The sequence below is a fragment of the Prionailurus viverrinus genome, chromosome C2 (genome assembly GCF_022837055.1).
Source record: "Prionailurus viverrinus isolate Anna chromosome C2, UM_Priviv_1.0, whole genome shotgun sequence".
NCBI classification, from domain to species: Eukaryota; Metazoa; Chordata; class Mammalia; order Carnivora; family Felidae; genus Prionailurus; species Prionailurus viverrinus.
The window spans coordinates 43,882,369-43,903,849 of record NC_062569.1 but is presented as its reverse complement, the minus strand read 5'-3'; the positions used below and the strand labels follow the sequence as shown (position 1 = coordinate 43,903,849).

General features: G+C 37.2%; 1 protein-coding gene across 3 annotated transcripts in view; it reads left to right on the top strand.

Annotated features, from left to right (window-relative positions):
• CP (ceruloplasmin) overlaps positions 1-21,481 on the top strand; it is a 72,719-nt gene that overhangs the window by 20,547 nt on the left and 30,691 nt on the right. For all 3 annotated transcript variants that reach the window (XM_047874527.1, XM_047874528.1, XM_047874529.1), the window contains exons 6-10: positions 415-586; positions 3,763-3,902; positions 5,301-5,453; positions 6,949-7,160; positions 21,024-21,174. In XM_047874527.1, the coding sequence (XP_047730483.1) occupies positions 415-586; positions 3,763-3,902; positions 5,301-5,453; positions 6,949-7,160; positions 21,024-21,174 (828 nt within the window). The remainder of the gene's footprint in view (positions 1-414; positions 587-3,762; positions 3,903-5,300; positions 5,454-6,948; positions 7,161-21,023; positions 21,175-21,481) is intronic.

Genomic DNA, 21,481 nt, shown 5'->3' with positions numbered 1-21,481 from the left:
ACCATTTTGTTTTGTCCAAGAACAGTAATAATATATGCTCATTCTATTCCCCCTTCTCCACTCCACCCCGTCCCTTAAAATACGGCAAAGTCTCTCTTTATTACTTGTCTTTTAATGTGTCCTTTTTTGTTTCTCATCGAAAGACATCCCAAGTGAAACCCACAAAGATTGGTACAATATTTTTTTAAAAATACTAGGGCTTAATATCTCTTCTCTGTGCCATAAGGGGAAGTTTTACTGCTCAAATTTTCCATCAGTAATTTATTTACAACTGTTTACTATCATTTTTAATATTGTTTCTAGCTGTCTATTTCTTCAGTTTCCATCTGTCATTTCATCAGCGGTGTTTACAAGGCAATAGGAGGGAGAAACATTGGCTCCATTAACCAGTGTCTCCTTCCATGTGATTTTCAGCTGGTCTGCAGGCCTTTTTCCAGGTACAAGACTGTAACAAGCCTTCATCAGAGGACAGTATCCTTGGGAAACATGTCAGGCATTACTACATCGCTGCTGAGGAAATCATCTGGAACTACGCACCCTCTGGAATAGACACCTTCACCCAAGAAAATTTAACAGCACCTGGAAGGTAATTCAGAAGAAGGACTATTATTTCAAAGTATGCCTCCCTAAGAAAAGAAAGAAAGAAAGAAAGGAAGGAAGCATAAAAAACTGATTCAGCAATTAACATTTTAATTGGTACCTGAAAGTGAGTAACTAGACTGCTAAATATTTACTAAGGTGTTTGGTATGAGTCCAAGTTTGAGAAATATGACTTTTGAGTCCACGAAAAAATGGATATAAAAAAGTTATCAGATAGTTGACAAAATCCTCAGAAAATACTGAATATAATTAGACTAGTTAATTTATTTACTTTTCTTTCATGAAAATACAACATTGTGCAATCCGGCAGCATTAAGTACATTCACAAGGTTGTACAATCAACACTATCTGTTTCCAGAACTCTCATTTTTCTAAATAGAAAGTCTGTATCCATTAAACAGTAGCTCTCTAATCCCTGATAACTTCTACTTTCTGTCTCCATGAATTTGCCTCTTCTAGGCACTTACTACAAGTGGAATAACAGTATTTGTCCCTTTTTGTCTGGCTTATTCCACTTAGCATGTTTTTAAGGCTCATCCATGTTGTAACATCTATGAAAATCTCATTCCTCTTTAAGGCTGAATAATATTCCACTGTATGCATATACCACATTTTATTTTTCCATCAGTCTGTTGATGAACATTTGGGTTGCTTCTACTTTTTGGCTATTGTGAATAATGCAACTATTAACATTGAAAGTACAAGTATTGTTTACATCCATGCTTTCAGTTGTTTTGTGTACATACTTAGGAATGGAATTGCTCAATCCTATGACAATCCTATTTTTAATTTTTTGAGGAAGAGCCGTACTGTTTTCCACAGTGGCTGTACCATTTTACATGCTTACCAGTAATGTACAAGGGTTCCAATTTCTCTACCTACTTACCAATATTTATTTTCCATTTGTAAAACAATAGACATCTTCTTGAGTGTGGAACTGTATCTTATTGTGATTTTGATTTGCATTTTCCTGATGACTAGTGATATTCAGTATCTTTTCATGTTGTTGGTGTTTGGAGAAGTCTGTTCAAGTCCTTTTCCTGTTGTTGAGTTGGGTTCTTTGTTTTTGTTGTTGGTGGTGGTTGTTAAAGTATATGACTTCTTTATATATTCTGGATATTAATCTCTTATCAGATACATTGTTTGCAAATATTTTCCCCCATTCATTAGGTTTTCTTTTCACTTTCTTAATAGCGTCCCCTGGGGTACAGCAGCTACCCCTGTATGTGTCTAGTGAGTTCCACAACTTCCCAGCCATTCTTCCCTTCTCAGTCTTCCTTTCCTACTGTCCATTCACCATAAAGCACCCAAAGTGATCTTTCAAAAGTGTTGATGAAATTATGCCACATCCCTGTTTCAAGTCTCTGCTCAAATATCACCTCCTAAGAGATGCCTTCTTTGTCACCTATCTACTTGGAAAGGTTAAGTAACTTACTCAATGATGCATGACAGGCCAATAGCTGGGCCTGGCTCTACCCAGGTCTCTGATTCCTGAAGCAGAAATTTAAGTCCCAATCTACACTGACATCCAGAGGCAATGACTCCAAAGCTGTATCACCAGCTCAGAAGGCTCTTGTAAATTGCAGATTTGCATTTTTAATTGCTTAAAAACACCCTGCTTAGATGAGGTCCCTCCAAATCAGCATGTCGACATCTGAATCATTGTTTTCTCCGTATACCTGAATTTCCTCCTCTCTGTGAATACTATCATTATCCATCCATCAGTGAAGCCCCAAACCTGAGTACCGTCATTGACTCCACACTTCCCCACTCCCTCCTCCTCTCCTCATCAAGTACTATCTCACTAAATCCTAAACATCTCCAAAAAGTGTCTATTTTTTCCTCACCTGAGGGATCCTTTTAAAACACTAATGCTAAATGTTTACATATTTCAAAGCTTTCCCACTGCTCTGGGATGGAGTACTGAAATTTTAGCAAGGTCCTGCTGTCCACCCCCCATCTTTCCAAGCCTCATTCTCTCTCTTCTGTCCCATTCTCTCTTTTGCCCTGCCCTGCACACTGTGCTCCTGTCATATTTTCTAAAACATGACATATTCACTCTTTCCTCTGAGTCTTCCCATAGGCTATTTCCTCTTTGTAAACACCCACCTCATTCTCCCCCCCCCCCAACCTATACTGCATCTTTTTTTCAAATGTTTATTTATTATTTTTGACAAAAGAGAGAGAGAGAGAAGGGGGGCGCAGAGAGAGAGGGAGACACAGAATCTCAAGCAGGCTCCAGGCTCTGAGCTGTTAGCACAGCAGGGCTCGAACTGAACTGCAAGATCCTGACCTGAGCCAAGTCAGTTGCTTAACAGACTGAGCCACCCAGGTGCCCCTATACTTCATCTTTTTAACTCTACTTCTCTTCTAGATAGTTTTTAAAAATCCTTTTCTTTGGAAAGCCTTTGGAGCCTCTTCCTACCACTTCCCCCAAACTGCTCCATAACACCCTGTGCTTATTGCATGTTAATTGCACATGCAATTAATCAATAATATTGATATTAATATCAATGTTATTACATTGATTGGCTCACAGTCTGTCTTCTCTGTCAAGTCCATGTGGACAGAGATGGGTCCAGCTTGCTTATGGTTATACCATCAGCACATACCAAGGTTCCTGGCAAAAAAAGCATGTGTCCTCTACATTTGTTAAATGGAAAAAGAGATGAATGGGATGACTTTGGCAAGTCAAACACCTCTCTGAGATATAATTTCTCCATTTGTAAACTGGGGAGAATAATGCCAACTTTGCCACCTTATTATGGGAGTTTCAAATAATAAATGAAAGCTCCTAAGTACCTGGTGGGTGCTCATATGCAATAAGCTAGCTATTGTATTTTTAAACCTTTTATAATTTGTTAAAAAGATACTATCGTAGCATAGCTAATAACTATCAGGGGTTGACGCGAGCCATCTTAAAATTGTTTCCCTTCACTTGAAAAAGTGAAACCTCTACACCATGAGTCTCCACTCTTTAGTTGAACATCCTTCTGTGAAGTGCCTAGTACCATCTGCTTCTTTTTAGATATTTGATAAATAATGAATAATAATTACCTCTGAGCACTGGTCATCATTTTTCTCTTCAGTTAGTATCCTATATGAATACCTGCTTTCTGTTTTGTTTTCAACTCCACTGTTAAACCCTTTTTCTCTTGGCAGTGCTTCAGAGGTATTTTTTGAACAAGGTCCTACAAGAATTGGAGGATCTTATAAAAAGCTGGTTTATCGTGAGTACACAGATGCCTCCTTCACAAATCAAAAGAAGAGGGGCCCTGAAGAGGAACATCTTGGCATCCTGGGTGAGTCCATGCAGAGTATCGATGACTATTATACTCTTCTCCTGGGCTACCCAACCTCAGAAAGAATAGAAACTTCAAGAACTGCAATATGATTTCTATGTATAAACTAGAGTTCTGGAAGGTCATTCAACTGTTAAATGTAGCAGCTAATTAATTTTCCAATGTAAATTACCAATAGTAAATCTTCATCGTTAAAAACTATGCTAGCTTCATTTTTTTTTTAATTTTTTTTTCAACGTTTATTTATTTTTGGGACAGAGAGAGACAGAGCATGAACAGGGGAGGGGCAGAGAGAGAGGGGGACACAGAATCGGAAACAGGCTCCAGGCTCTGAGCCATCAGCCCAGAGCCTGACGCCGGGCTCGAACTCACGGACCGCGAGATCGTGACCTGGCTGAAGTCGGACGCCTAACCGACTGCGCCACCCAGGTGCCCCAAAAACTATGCTCGCTTCAAATAATGATGTTTTTTTTCTTCAAGAGGTAAGGAGAATTGTGTATTTATGACTTGGTTTAAATTGACAACAAAGCTGTTAGCCTCTGTTCTTAGCTGAAGGTACACTTCCTTAGAAATAAAATCCAGGCTATTAATGAAAGAGACTGCCTCTGTCATAGAGCCGTGTCCACAGCCCAGAGACCTGTTCTTGCTCAGGCTTTCAGGCAGAATATAATGGGTGAACATACAAAGTCTAGATTCAGACTATCCTCACTCCTCACCTATTAACCATGTGACCTTTGAAAGTACTCAGCCTGCTCTGCCTTCTCTCTGTAAAATGGAAACAGTAATAATGATAACAGTCCTTACCTCATAAAAGTGTTGTAAAGATTAAAGGAGTTAATACACATAAAAACTCAGAAAAGCAAATGGAAAGCTCTCAATATCATCTTATATATTACATAAAATATGAACTATGTATCTATGTTTTTATTCTATATTTGGTAATAATATTAATTTTGGTGAAGAAAAATCCACAAAAGTGTTACTCTTCACATCCAAGACAATTTAACTTACCCTCTTAGGGTGATCAAGGTTTATAGAACACCCCTGACTCTTGGGACAAATGTCACCCATCTGGCCATACGAAGACGAAGATGAAAAGAGTATAGATACACACTGAATAGTTTCTTGTAGATGTATAAAGCCGGTGAACTGACTTGGATAAAAACAGTAACAAATTTTCTTAACCTAAAGTCAAATCAAAAAACCCTTCTCATCTCTTTCGAGCCTTGACATGTCAAATTGATAATGGAGTTTTAAAAAACTAGGTTTTCCATTTCCCACAAATAAAATGTTGCTTCCAGTGGTTTCTGCCAGAGGATAAGCCAAAGAAAACAACTGTCTTATGTACTCTGTATGTTATATACCAAGGGAGGGTAATAATGTTCTCTTTGTCCCTAGGTCCTGTCATTTGGGCAGAGGTGGGAGACACGATCAGAGTCACTTTCCATAACAAAGGAACATATCCCCTCAGTATTGAGCCCATTGGGGTGAGAGTCAGTAAGGACAATGAGGGCTCCTACTATGCCTCACATCACAACCCCTCAAGTGGAAGTGAGTACAACATTCTGTAACCAAACAATATTTAAGAACCCACTGTGCTGGTCACCAGGGAAAACTGTCCTGCAAAAACCGAAGGCAGGATCTTCCAAGGAAACTGCTCATGTATCATTTTTAGGCATCATGGCAGGAAGCAAGTTAACCTCTTCTCCTTCCATTTCCAATTGGTTTATGGAATTTTGTTCTGCCTTAATTGGATGATTTTTAACAGTGCTGTTAGTAACTAATTAGGATTACATCAGTTATACATTTCTGAAGTACTCCTTGGGTGATTTTTAAATTTGAAAATGTTCTTGCAATTATAAGATTAGATGAATACTTGGATATTTGAAAAATATAAAAAGATATAGCCAACAATGTTATCTATAGTTCTACAGACAACCGTATTATATTCTTGTATAGTTCCTGTACTCTTTCATCTGGGTACCTATATATTTTAAATGTGGTTGAGATCACAGTTACATAAATATACTTATCATTGTAATTTTGTACTGAACTTGTTTCTTTAGCATCATAAGCATGTTGATGTCATTTTAATAACACAAAATATTCCATTTTATGCACATATTTTGGTATTTGTATATGTCAGGGCTGGCCGAAGAAGACTAGTGCCTTTGTCACCACTTGCAGTATGACTGTGGGCAAGTTATTAAGTCTTTCTGGCCTCACTTTCCCCAAGTATACAATCAGGAGATTTGAACCGGATCATCTGCAGTTTCCTTTCAGTTCTGAAATTATTTTCAGTTCAGTATCATTCAATAGAAAATGTATGGATTACCTCCTATTTTCAGGTGTTGCTCTAGCCAATAGAAATATAGAGACAATGCTTGCCTTTCAGGAAGGTTAAGTTCCATTGGGTGCTGGGATGGGGGCAGGGAAATACCCACAATCTAACATTAAATGTGCTGGGGACATTCTCAGGGGCTCTCCTAGTCTCTTCAGGCTGCTATAACTAAATACCACAGACTGAAAGGCTTATACACAACAGAAATTTATCTTTCACATTTCGGGATGCTGAAAATCCAAGATCAGGGAGCCAGCATGGTTGGATGAAGACCCTTTTCTGGGTCTCAGACTTCTCATTGTATTTTCACAAGGTGGCAGGGATTAGGGAGCTATGTGGGATCTCTATTATAAGGGCACTAATCCCATTTAGGATTACCTTGATCACCCTCCAAAGGTACCACCTTCTAACACTATCACATGGGGTGTTAGGGTTGCAATATGTGAATTCTGGGAGGACACAAACATTCAGACCGTAGAGGCACCAATCGCAGACTGGTTAAGAGGAGGCTTCCTGAAGGAAATCACACCCATCCGTGACCTGGCACAGGAGCACAAGTGGGACTCTATTCAAGGAGGATTTCATTCTAATTCATAATAATGAACTGAGAAGTGGGTTGTCTTAGACTAAACCCAGTCTACTTTGTGGCTCAAATGACCACATTAGAAAGCATACTTAACCTCTCCATTGTGACACTTCTCACAGGTGTGCCTCCTTCAGCCTCCCATGTGGCACCTCAACAAACATTTACCTATGAATGGACTGTGCCCAAAGAAGTGGGACCCACTTACAAAGACCCTGTCTGTCTATCTAAGATGTATTACTCTGCTGTGGATCCCACTAAAGATATATTCACTGGGCTTATTGGGCCAATGAAAATATGCAGGAAAGGAAGTTTACATGAAAATGGGAGACAGGTAAGTCCAATCAGGGAAAATAAAAATGATTTCCCAATCCCTTTGAACTATCATTATTACAGGGAAAATTCTGGGTTTTGAGGCAGTAAGGATTTTACATATGATGTTCAGTATAAATTTTTCTCAGGCTCATGACAGCTGTACTATGCGGAGTTTCTCTGGCTAACATGATTATTTCAAGAAGAGCTGGAAACAAACTTTCTTTGGAATCCAAGGTCTTTTAATGTATATTTAGACTTCAACACACAAATTAAAAAAATGGTAACAGGTCACTCAACATTCACTGAAGAAAATATTGCTTAAAACATTTTTTAGAAAGAAGGAAATGGCCATTTGACCAGGAAATAGAAATATACCTCCATAATATTTTTATCTCTTAATTAAGTATTTTACTATGAACCTTTAAAAGATAAGTACCCTCTTAAAAATGCCTTCAATATAATTGTCATACCTTAAAATCATCATCGTAATAATCTCTTAGTAGTATCAATTTTTTATCAAATTTTATCAAATTTCCAATCAATGTATTCATATTTCCCCAGTTGCCTCTTAATTATTTCAATTTTGTTGTCTGAATCAGTACCCAAATAATTACACACATTGCAATCAGTTGTTATGTTTCTCAAGATTATTTCCTTGCATTTTTTTCTGTTGCAAGGGTATTTATCTTACGGCAGTTTTTCATGCCTAGATTTTACTGATTGCATTCCTTTAGCATGTTTGTTTCTCTTTCTCTCAATTTCATATAAATCAGTGGCTAGGTCAACAGGCTTGATCAGATTCAGGTTAGATTTTTTTTTCCAATACAACTTCCAAGTGTGGTACTGTGTACTTCCATCAGGGGGTATATAATATATAATTGTCTCTCAGTTGGGAATATTGTCAGCCACTGACAACCATTTCCTAGATTCATAAGCCAACAGGGGTTGCACAATAGTAAAATTCTATTTTACTATTCTATGGTGGGTGCCACCACCCATCATTCTTCTTTATGTATTAGCCAATATACCTCCATAAATGGAAACTTCCCTTAATGGATTGTTTGGTTAGCCTGAGGTTCATATTATATAAGCAAGGAATGACCAATGTTTGATTCTTTCCCTTTATTTACAAGTTTTCAAAGTAATAGTTCTCCACTAGCATACTTCAAAGATTTTTCATAATTTCTTTTCTTTTTAAAAAAAAAATGTTTTTGATGCTTATTTATTTGAGAGAGAGGGAGAGAGAGAGAGAGAGAGAGAGAGCGAGCATGAGCAGGGGAGGGGCACAGAGAGAGGTAGACACAGAATCTGAAGCAGGCTCCAGGCCTGAGTGATCAGCATAGAGCCTGATGCAGGGCTAGAACTCATGAACCACGACGTCATGACCTGAGCTGAAGTCAGACATTTAAACGACTGAGCCACCCCAGGTGCCCCTCTTTTCTTTTTGAGTACTATTGTGAACTCACATATTTAAGTATATTTGGTGTGTTTGAATTCATTGCCATTATCCCTACTGATGCCCAAAGTATCTTATTTTTTGCCCCTGAGGGGATTTGTTCAGGTTGACTCCTTGATTTTTACATGAACTTCATAGTCTTTGCAGCTTCCTTGATTTCTAGTATAAAAGGCTATTTAAGGTTCATATTGCACATTTTTTGAGCCAGACCTGGGATCAGCCATTTCTCCCAAAAAGCCGTAGTTCTTTGGGTAAAAAATTATTTTTTGAACCATAATCTGAACACTTATGGGTGCTAATTTCTATTGGTCTAATCATTGTTTCTTTTTTTTTTTATGAAATTTATTGACAAATTGGTTTCCATACAACACCCAGTGCTCATCCCAAAAGGTGCCCTCCTCAATACCCATCACCCACCCTCTCCTCCCTCCCACCCCCATCAACCCTCAGTTTGTTCTCAGTTTTTAACAGTCTCTTATGCTTTGGCTCTCTCCCATTCTAACCTCTTTTTTTTTTTTTCCTTCCCCTCCCCCATGGGTTCCTGTTAAGTTTCTCAGGATCCACATAAGAGTGAAACCATATGGTATCTGTCTTTCTCTGTATGGCTTATTTCACTTAGCATCACACTCTCCAGTTCCATCCACGTTGCTACAAAAGGCCATATTTCGTTCTTTCTCATTGCCCTGTAGTACTCCATTGTGTATATAAACCACAATTTCTTTATCCATTCATCAGTTGATGGACATTTAGGCTCTTTCCATAATTTGGCTATTGTTGAGAGTGCTGCTATGAACATTGGGGTACAAGTGGCCCTATGCATCAGTACTCCTGTATCATTGTTTCTAAAGGCCTTTTCAATGGGCAGAACTGGGGGGAAAGTTTAAGATAAAATTCATCATGAGTTTATACTGATACGTTTTATTCAAATTCAGGTCTAAAGATTCTTTGTGTGTGTGTGTTTTTTTTTTCACTTAACCTTATTAATCTTACATGTGTATCTCCTTTTAGCTGTACCGAAAAATCTTAGTTCTCGATGATAACAAGATAAATATTCACTCAATTCATCACACAATATACCTACCACAGCCTCAGAATCACAGTTACAATACCAGAACCAACAATATAATTATTGAAAACAATTTAAGATTTGTTTGCTGCCTTTTTTTGTCCTTCGAATAGATCCCACTGGAAATGTTCAGTCAAATTACAGAGTTAAAGTTGCTTGGAATTGTTCTTCTCTGCATAGTTTTGCCACTCACCAGATACACAGGTTTATTTAATTTATTTTACTTCTATTTCTTTTAGGAATTGTCTTGTAGGAATAATAATTACAATATTATTTTATAATTATGTAACATATTCACCTGGTTCCAACATCAGATCTACAAAAAGATGCATATTCAACAAAGTCTAGCCTATCCTTTCTCCCCTCTCATCTTCCCTTACCTCTTATTTTTTAGCTTTATGGTTTTAGCTTTATGGTTTTTACCTTATGGTTAATAAACCATAATGGAAACCATTTGTTTTCCGTTATTCTTTTGTCAGCTTGATTTTTTAGAGCATTTTTTTCTTTTTTTTAAATATATTTATTGTGTAATTTACATCCAAGTTAGTTAGCATATAGTGCAACAATGATTTCAGGACTAGATTCCTTAATTTCCCTTACCCATTTAGCCTATCCCACCTTCCACAACCCTTCCAGTAACCCTCTGTTCTCTGTATTTAAGAGTCTTTTATGTTTTGTCCCCTTCCATGTTTTTATATTATTTTTGCTTGCCTTCCCTTGTGTTCATCTGTTCTGTGTCTTAAAGTCCTCATATGAGTGAAACCATATGATATTTGTTTTTCTCTGACTAATTTCACTTAGCATAATACCCTCTGGTTCCATCCACATAGTTGCAAATGGCAAGATTTCATTCTTTTTGATTGCTGAGTAATACTCCACTGTATCTATCTATCTATCTATCTATCTATACACACACACATACATATATATATACATTGATGGACATTTGGGCTCTTTCCATACTTTAGCTATTGTTGATAGCGCTGCTATAAACATTGGGGTGCGTGTGCCCTTTCAAAACAGCGTACCTGTATCCCTTGGGTAAATACCTAGTTGTGCAATTGATGGGTCGTAGGGTAGTTCTAGTTTTAATTTTTTGAGGAACATCCATACTGTTTTCCAGAGTGGCTGATCCAGTTTTCATTCCCACCAGCAGGGCAAAAGAGATCCTCTTTCTCTGCATCCTCGCCAACATCTGTTGTTGCCTGAGTTGTTAATGTTAGCCGTTCTGACATTAGGTGTGAGGTGGTATCTCATTGTGGTTTTGATTTGTATTTCCCTGATGAAGAGTGATGTTGAACATTTTTTCATGGGTCTGGTAGCCATCTGGATGTCTTCTTTGGAGAAGTGTCTATTCATATCTTTTGCCCATTTCTTCACTGGATTATTTGTTTTTGGGTGTTGAGTTTGAGAAGTTCTTTACAGATTTTAGATACTAACCTGTTTTCTGATATGTCATTTGCACATATCTTCTCCCATTCCGTCGGTTGCCTTTTAGTTTTGCTGATTGTTTCCTTTTCTGTGCAGAAGCTTTTTATTTTCATGAGGTCCCAGTAGTTCATTTTTGCTTTTGTTTCCCTTGCCTCTGGAGACATGCTGAGTAAGAAGTTGCTGCAGCCAAGATCAGAGAGGTGTTTGTTTGCTTTCTTTTTGAGGATTTTGATGGCTTCCTGTCTTACCTTTAGGTCTTTCATCTATTTTGAGTTTATTTTTGTGTCTGGTGTAAGAAAGTGGTCCAGGTTTATTTTTCTGCATGTCGTTGTCCAGTTTTCCCAACACCATTTGCTAAAGAGACTGTCTTTATTCCATTAGATATTCTTTTCTGCTTTGTCAAAAATTAGTTAGCCATACGTTTGTGGATCCTTTTCTGGGTTCTCTATGCTGTTCCATTGATCTGAGTGTCTGTTTTTGTAACATGTAGTTCTCCTTTTTAGTGGGGTCTTTGTCTGGTTTTGGAATCAAGGTAATGCTGGCTTCATAGAAAGAATTTGGAAGTTTTCCTTCCATTTCTATTTTTTGGAACAGCTTCAAAAGAATAGGTGTTAAGTCTTCTTTAAATGCTTGCTGGAATTCCCCTGGAAATCCATCTGGCCCTGGACTCTTGTTTTTTGTGAGATTTTTGATTAGAATTAAATTTCTTTCCTGGTTATGGGTTTATTCAAATGTTCTATTTTTTCCTGTTTCAGTTTTGGAAGTTTATATGTTTCTAGGAATTTGTTCATTTATTCCAGATAGCCCATTTTATTGGCACATAATTGCTCATAATATTCTCTTATTATTGTGTGTATTTCTACAGTGTTGGTTGTGATCTCTCCTCTCTCATTCTTGATTTTATTTATTTGGGTCCTTTTTCTTTTTGATCAAACTGGGTAGGAGTTTGTCAATTTTCTTAAATTCTTTCTAAGAACCAGCTCCTGATTTCATTGATCTGTTCTGTATTTTTGGTTTCGATAGCATTGATTTCTGCTCTAATATTTATTATTTCCTGCCTTCTTCTGGTTTGGGGCTTTATTTTCTGTTCTTTTTCCAGCTCTTTAAGGTATAAGGTTAGGTTGTATATCTGAGAACTTTCTTCTTTCTTTAGGAAGCCCTGGGTTGCTATATACTTCCCTCTTATGACTGCCTTTGCTGCATCTCAGAGGTTTGGGCTGTGGTGTTATCATTTTCATTGGCTTCCATGTACTTTTCAATTTCCTCTTTAACTTCTTGGTTAGCCCATTCATTATTTAGTAGCATGTTCCTTAGTCTCCAACTATTTGTTACCTTTCCAAATTTTTTCTTGTGGTTGATTTCGAATTTCATAGCGTTGTGGTCTGAAAATATGCACGGTATGATCATGATCTTTTTGTACCTGTTGAGGGCTGATTTGTGTCCCAGTATGTGATCTATTCTGGAGAACGTTCCATGTGCACTGGAGAAGAGTGTGTATTCTGCTGCTTTAGGATGAAATGTTCTGAATATATCTGTTCAGTCCATCTGGTCCAGTGTGTCATTCAAAGCCATTGTTTCCTTGTTGATTTTCTGTTTAGATGGTCTGTTCAATGTTGTACATGGGATGTTGAAGTCCCCTACTATTATGGTATTATTATCAATGAGTTTCTTCATGTTTGTGATTAATTGATTTATGTATTTGGGTGTGCCACATTTGGAGCATAAATGTTTACAATTGTTAGGTCTTCTTGGTGGATAGACCCCTTAACTATGGTATAATGCCCTTCTTCATCTCTTGTTACAGTCTTTATTTTAAAGTCTAGATTGTCTGATAAAATATGGCTACTCCAGCTTTCTTTTGTGGACCATTAGCATGATAGATGGTTTTCCATCCCCTTATTTTCAATCTGAAGGTGACTTTAGGTCTAAAATGGGTCTCTTGTAAACAGCATATAGATGGATCTTGTTTTCTTATCCATTCTGTTACCCTATGTCTTTTGACTGGAGCATTTAGATCATTGACATTTAGAGTGAGTACTGAAAGATAGGAGTTTATTGCCATTATGTTTCTTGTAGAGTTGGAGTTTCTGGTGGTGTTCTCTGGTCCTTTTTAGTCTTTGTTGCTTTTGGTCTTTTCGGATTTTTGGGGTTTTGGGGGGGGGTTGTTTTGTTTTGTTTTTGTTTTGTTTTGTCTTTTATCCCCTCAGAGTCCCCCTTATAATTTCTTGCAGGCTGGTTTAGTGGTCATGAACTCCTTTAAGTTTTATTTGTCTGGGAAACTTTTAATCTCTCCTTCTGTTTGGAATGACAGCCTTGCTGGAGAAAGAATTCTTGGCTGCATATTTTTCTGGTTTAGTGCATTGAATATATCCTGCCATTCCTTTCTGGCCTGCCAAGTTTCTGTGGATAGGTCTGCTGCAAACCTGATCTGCCTTCCCTTGTAGGTTAAGGACTTTTTTTCCCTTGCTGCTTTCATCATTCTTTCCATGCCTGAGTCTTTTGTGAATTTGACTATGATATGCCTGCTGATGGTCGTTTTTGTTGTATCTTATGGAAGTCCTCTGTGCTTCCTGGATTTTGATGTCTTTGTCTTTCCCCGGGTTAGGAAAGTTTTCTGCTATGATTTGCTCACATGAAATTTCTACCCCTTTTTGTCTCTCTTCATCTTCTGGTACCCCTGTGATTCTGATGTTATTTCTTTTTAATGAGTCACTGAGTTCTCTAATTATTATTTTGTGCTCTTTTGCCTTAGTCTCCGTCTTTTTTTCTGCTTCATTATTCTCCATAAGTTTGTCCCCTGTTATCACTGATTCCCTGCCCTGCTTCATCAATTCTTGCCACTGTAGCATCCATTTGAGATTGCAGGTCAGTTATAGCATTTTTTATTTCATCCTGACTAGCTTTTACTTCTTTTATCTCTGCAGAAAGGGATTCTAGTCTATTTTCAACCCCAGCTAGTATTCTTATTATCATGATTCTAAATTCTGGTTCAGACATCTTTCTTGTATCTGTGTTGGTTAATTCCCTGGCTGTCATTTCTTCCTGTTGTTTATTTTTGGGGTGAATTCCTTCATTTCCTCATTGTGAAGGAAGACAATGAATTAATAAAGTTAAAAATACTAAAATTAAAAATTAAAAACAACACAAGTCAAATAAATTATGCTACATCCTATGTGAGTTTTGATCTGGTTGTTGAAAGAAGCTTGATAGATTAGAGGGAAAAAAAGGAAAGAAGAAAAAAAGGAAAAAAAGGAAAACATTTGAAAATTTGAAAAATGAATACAATAAAATAGAATAAAATGAAATGTTGAAAGTAAATTGAATTTTAAAAATTTACAAAAAGTAAAAAATATAGTAGAAAAAAATTAAACAAATTTTAATAAAAATGGAAAATAAAAAATTTTTTCCTTCTGTATTCAAGAATAAGAAAAGAAAAGAAAAAGAAAAAAATTATTGAATAAAAGGACCAGTGAGCAGAATGAAATACAATTTAAATTACATCTGGTTTCCCATAGAAGTCAAGCCAGGAAACACTTCATACTCTAAGCAGGTGGAGAGACTTGTGTTTGTCAAGAGAGCTGTTGGCCCAGTTGGGCGGGGTTTAATGTAATGGCTCCATTTTCCACTAGATGGCGCTGCTTAGCTTACTGGGGTGGATTGTTGTGGTTAGTGTAGGTGTGTATACACATGTGCAGGAGCAGTGAAAATGGTGTCACCCATGTACCCAGTGTCTAGTATCAGAACTTTGTGCTCTCACTGACTTGCAGTCAAGCATCCCTCCTTTGTCTTCTGCTTCCATCTACTCCCTGCTACTACACTTATCTGTGACCAGGTCGTTATGCTGCCAGGCAGCAACTCCCTCCTGAGTTTTATATCATTTGGGGCTGTGTTTCCCAACCCCTCACTTCTGAGGGACTGTGGCTTTGACCCGCTCAGACCCTCTGGGGGAGGGTCTCACTGAGCAGTGGCTGGATGCCTGCCCACACCCAGGAATGTTCCCAAGACCTTGCTGCTGCTGATGCCCAGAGACTGTGGCTAGGTACCAGCTCACCCCAGAAAACATTTCTGCAGTCTTGTAGCAGCAGTATTTCAGATATGGAAAATCACAACACACATCTGGTGCCAGGCTTCCCCCTTAACATCCTTGTTCCAACACCAGTGGATGTGGTTGTTCTCAGGGGTACTCTGAGCCCTTTGCCTGTGAGGAGGTCACACAGCCTCTACCAAATGTCCTCCCAGCAATGGAATCACCCCCTCCCCCCCATGTGCCCTGAGGACTCCAAAGACCTTACTCTATGCTTCTGGAGATTTGCCCTTCCCACCAGAGATCCACCAGGTATCAAGCTTCAGAGTTTCAGACTCTGCACTCCCCTTGTGTATAGAGTCTTAATGGAATTTAAACCCTCTTCTTTCTCCTTTCTCCCTTTTTAGTTCAGTCCCTGCAGATATTTTCACTTTTCCACTTTCTCTCCAGCTGCTTTTGGAGGGGGGTTGCTTTTCTTGTATTCTCCCCCCATCTGTCCTTTTTTTGCAAGCAAAAACAGCTCCCTGCCCTCTGCAGCTTCTTTCTCCCCCAGTTCACCTCTCTGCACTGCATACCTGCTGAGTTCTGTGGTTCTGGTTGTGCATATTGTTGTGTTAATCCTCAAATCAGTTTTCTAGGTGTGCAGGATGGTTTAGTGTTGATCTGGCTGCATTTCAGGGGTGAGAGACACAAAAAGAACGTCCATGCTATTCTGCCATCTTGCTTTTAAAACCAATTTTTAGAACACTTTAAGCTTAATAGCAAAATTAAGAATAAAGTACAGAAGGGCATCTGGTTGGCTCAGTCAGTTGAGGGTCTGACTCTTGATTTTGGCACAGGTCATGATCCCAGCCTACTTAAGATTTTCTCTCTCTCTCCCTCTGCCTCTCTTCCCTGCTCTCTCTCTCTCTCACACACACACACACACACACACACACACACACACACTCTCTCTCTCTCTCTCTCACTCTCTCTCTCTCTCTCTCTCTCTCAAATAAAATAAAATAAAATAAAATAAAGTAATAATAGTGCAGAGATTTCCCACATATTCCCTACCCATCCCCCACACCCTCCTCCAATACCAACATTTCCAACAGAGTGGTGCATATGTTACAATTGATGAACCTACACTGACACATTGTTATCATCGAAAGTCCATAGTTTACTTTAGGGTTTACTTTAGGGTTCACTCTTGGTGTTTAGGGTTCACTCTTGGTAGACAAATGGATAATGACAAGTATCCACCGTTACGATATCATGTAGACTATTTTCACTGCCCTAAAAACCATGTATTCTACCTATTTATCCCTTACTGCCAATCCCAACCCCTGGTAACCACTGTTCTTTTTAATGTCTTTATAGTTTTACCTTTTTCCAGAATGTTATTTAGTTGGAGTCATACAGTATATGGTTTTTCAGATTGACCTCTTTCACTTGGTAAAAGACATTTTAGTTTCCTCCAAGTCTTTTCATGGCTTAATAGCTCATTTCTTTTTAGTGCTAAATAATATTCCACTGTGTGGATGTACCACAGATTATTTATCCATTCACCTACTGAAGAACATCTTGGTTACTTCCAAGTTTTGGCAATTTTGCACAAAGATGCCATAAACACTCACATGCAGGTTTTTGTGTAGATGTAAGTTTTCAGCCCCTTTGGGTAAATATCAAAGAGCCTAATTGCTGGATCATATGGTAAAAGTGTATTTAGTTTTATAAGAGATCACCAAATGTCTTCAAAAATGGCTATCCCATTTTGTATTCCTGGTGGGAATGAATGGAAGTTCCTGTTGTTTGACATATTTGCCAGTATTTGGTGTTGCCAATGTTCCAGATTTTGGTCATTCTGATAGGTGTGTGGTGATATCCCATTGTTGTTTTAATTTGCATTTCCTTAATGATATATGAAGTAGAGGATCTTTTCATATGGTTATTTTCCATCTGTGTATCTTCTTTGGTGAGGTGTCTGTTAAGGTGTTTTGCCTATTGGTTAATTGGGTTGTTTGTTTTCTTAATGTTGAAATTTTAAAAGTTCCTTGATATTTTGCATACAGTTCTTTATCAGATGTGTCTTTTGCAAATATTATCTCCCACTCTGTGGCTTGTTTTCTTGATTCTGTTGAAATTATCTTCTATAGAGCATAAATTATAATTTTAATGAAGTCCAGTTTATCAATTATTTCTTTTATAGATTGTTCCTTTGGTGTTGTATCTAAAAAGTTACAACCAAGGTCATCTAGATTTTCTCTCATGCTATTGTCTAGGAGCTTTATTATTTTGCCTTTTATATTTAGGTCTGTGATCCATTTTGAGTTCATTTTTGTGAAGAGCATAAGATCTGTGTCTAGGTTTATTTTGTAGCATGTAGATGTCCAGTTGTTATATCACCATTTGTTCCAAAGACTATCTTTGTTTGTATTGCCTTTGCTCTTTTGTCAAAGATCAGTTGACTGTGAGTTTACTTCTAGTCTGATTTATTGTTCTATTCTTTTGCCAATTGCCACACTGTCTTTTTTTTTAAATGTTTATTTATTTGTTTTGGGAGAGAGAGAGAGAGCGAGAGCGAGAGAGAGAGAGAGAGAGTGCGCATATGCAAGCCAGGGAGGGGAAGAGAGAGAAGGAGAGAGAAATCCCAAGCAAGATCTACACTGTCAGTGCATAGCATAAAGTCAGGCTCAACATGGGGCTTGATTTGAGGCTTGATCTCATGAACCATGAGATCATGACCTGAGCCAAAATCAAGAGTCAGACACTTAACCAACTGAACCACCCAGGTGTCCCAGTACCACACTGTCTTGATTGCTATAGTATTGTAGACATTTTTGAAGTTAGGCAATGTCAGTCTTTCAGTCTTATTCTTCAATATTGTGTTGGCTATTTTGGGTCTTTTGCCTCTCCATATAAACTTTAGAATCACTTTGTTGATACCTACAAATAATTTTCTGGTATTTTTATTGGAATTGCATTGACTCTATAGATCAAATTGGGAAGAACTGGCAACTTGGCAGTGTTGAGTTTTCCTATCCACGAACACGGAATTTCTATTTAGGGTAATGTGATAGTGAACAGGAATCCGAGTTTAGATAAGGTAGATGTAATATTTGAGGTAGGAGATCTAAATTTCAAGGAGATAGACTTGCAAGGATCTGAGGGAAAGCAGAGGGAATAGCTAGGGTCAAAATATCAAATTTTATTAAAAATTTTTTTAGATTTATTTGAAATTATTATGTATCTTTTCTCCTTTGACCTATAAGCCTGACCAACTACATTAAAGATTTCCTAATATTGAACCAGTCTTGCATTTCTTGAGAGAAACATTATTGAGCACTGTGGTTTTTAAATTTTTTTTCAGTATATTTCTGTAGTAAATTGGTAGTAATTTATTTTCAATTTCTCTCCTAAATGATAAGTGACATTATTTTGCATTTTGTTTGCTTTTTTAGTTATTATATCATGTTTATACTATCTTAATTAAATAAATTGGGAATATTTCCATGTTTTTAGTATTTTGCAACTGTTTAAATAAATAGGAATTACCTGATCCTTAGATTTGAAAGAAATTTCCTGTAAAATTTTTTCGAGTATGTGACTTTTAAAAAGAAGTAGTTAGGATTTTCTTTTTTGTTTTTTTGTTTGTTTGTTTATGTTTTAATCACATTTTTATTTGACCCACGGATATTGGTCCATTCAGTTACCTTGTTCTAAATCAACTTATCACATTTATTGTACGTAATGATCTTTTTTCCTTCCCCCATATATATGGTTATAGTCCTTTCTCATTACTAATGTGGTATATCTGGGTTGTCTCCCAATTTTTTTGTTAGACTTGCCAGAGGTTTGTGTGTTTTATTAGTCTTTTCAAAGAATACATTTTTAGGTTTAACCATTTTAATTTGTGCTCTAATTTATTAAACAGTTCTGCTTTTGCCTTTATTAATTCCTATTTTCTTTTCCCATTTTATTTCTCTAAAATTTTCAGATATTCATAAACATTTATTTTTATTTGGTTTTACTTAAAAAGCATTTCAGACTTTCAGTTTGCGTATTTATTTATATTCCATACATTATGCCTTGTTCTCATGGACATTGCTTACTAAATATTTAGTAATTCATTTTTTCTTTCTCTTTTATCTAAGAGTAATTTGGATCAAATATGATCTTTTTAATTTTGTTAACTTTTTGTCCTTTTATTAGTATTTTTTAGTTTTGTTTCATCATGACCAGAAAACATGACCTGTAAACTTCTCACTGAAGTTTTTTCTTTTTCTTTTTCTTTTTTTAAATGTTTATTTATTTTTGAGAGACAGAGAGAGAGAAAGCACAAGCAGGAAAGGGACAGAGACAGAGGGAGACACAGAATCTGAAGCAGGCTCCAGGCTCTTAGCTGTCAGCACATGAACCATGAGAACATGACCTGAGCTGAAGTCAGACACCTAACCAACTAAGCCCCCCAGGTGCCCCTGAAGTTTTTTCTGTAGATCAGAATTCAAGTGATCATAGAAGTCCTCATCTGGAATCCCTACATATCTGAGAATGTGTTTTTAATATTTTCTTAAATTTTGTTTTAGTAAGAGCAGGGGAGAGGCAGACAGACAGAGAGAGAGAGAGAGAGAGAGAGAAATCTCAAGCAGCCTCCATGCTCAGCATGGAGCCCAACGCAGAGCTAGATCCCAGGACCCTGGGATCATAATCCTAGGCAAAATCAAGGATTGGTTGCTCAACCAGACTCAAGAATGTATTTTTGTTGTTCTTTGCCAAATATAGAACTTTCATATCATAATCTTTTTCCCTCAAAAATATAAATGCTACTCCATCTTCTTCTGACATTTATTGTACTAGAGACGTCCAGTGTTTGTGATAACACTTTTAAAATGAATTACTGTAGAAATTGTCTATGCCTGAAATTCAAAAATTTTGCCAGAATATTTTAAAGCACAGATCTCTATAACTGCTTTTGCCTTGTTTTCAGTGAAGACTTTGAATCTGAATATTCTAGTCTTTTCTTTTTATGGTGGTAAACATTCCTACTATTGTTTATTATCATTATGTTTTTCCCCTTTATAATGTCTCTCTTTCTGAAATCATTACTGTGTATACCATTGAATCTTTTTGTTCTGATTTATGGGAGCTTTCTTAACATTATCTCCATCATTGATTCAGTTTTCTGTAGGATCTAACCTTCAGGTCTCTGCTTTAGTTGGATTTTAAAAATTTTATGATCATGTTTTTTATCTGACAAAAAAAACTATCTCAGAAAAAAGACATGTAATAATCTCTAAAGTTTCTCTTATTTGAGGGAGTATCCTGTTTTCAGGGGCTCATATGCTTTGATTTCTTAGACTAATTGCCTTCTTCTTAACTACTGGGACATTTCATAGACCAGATAGCATTTCTGCTTGCTTATTTTTCACCAGGGACAAGGGGAAAGGAAGTGAGAATGTTTGTCCAGATGACTGAGATTGTGTGAATTCCTGTTCCAGCTCATTTGGCACTCTGTTTCTTCACTTCAGACGGTTCCTCCCTCTACCTGCTTCCCCTGCTCTGCCTTACAGAAATTCTTCAAGTTTTCATGTACGCGGATGTCACTTCCCTAATTTCTGACACAGGCTCATATTCCCCCTATTTTAATAATTGTTTTTGGTGTGTTTACTTGGTATGGGCAGGAAGAGTCAGAACTTTTATGCGCACAGAGAGGCTTACATCATGTTGAACCAAAAATCTGCATAGATGCTGATGGAAATTCTGGTGGTCAGCTGGAGTCTTTCATGAGCTCCATCTACAAAGAAGAATGGAAACTTCTTATCCTTCCTTGAGTGAATTTGTGTACAAATAGTATTGTGTACATGCAAGTCTTTCTGCTTCGCTTATCCTATTTTCACTTCCTTGTTCTTGTTTCAATTTACAGAAAGATGTAGACAAGGAGTTCTATTTATTTCCCACAGTGTTTGATGAAAATGAAAGTTTACTCCTAGATGATAATATTAGAATGTTTACAACTTCACCTCACCTGGTAGATAAGGAAGATGAAGACTTTCAGGAATCTAATAAGATGCACTGTAAGTATACATCATCCATCAATATTAAGTTATTTCAGTACTGCCCATGTAGTGCTTTTAATTAAACCAAAATGCTAATAGCTTTGCCCATTGGTTAATTTTAAATAAATGATTATATACAACTCTGAGGGTAATATTGATATTTAAGTTATCAGTCAGTTATTCCTCATTTTGCTTAATTTAGAATAATGAAACCTGCAAAATATATCAATTAGATGCATGGTTCTTAAAATGTAGCCCTTGGATCAGCAGCTTCAGCATCACCCATGGATGTGTTAGAAATGCAAATTCTTGGGCCCCAACTCCT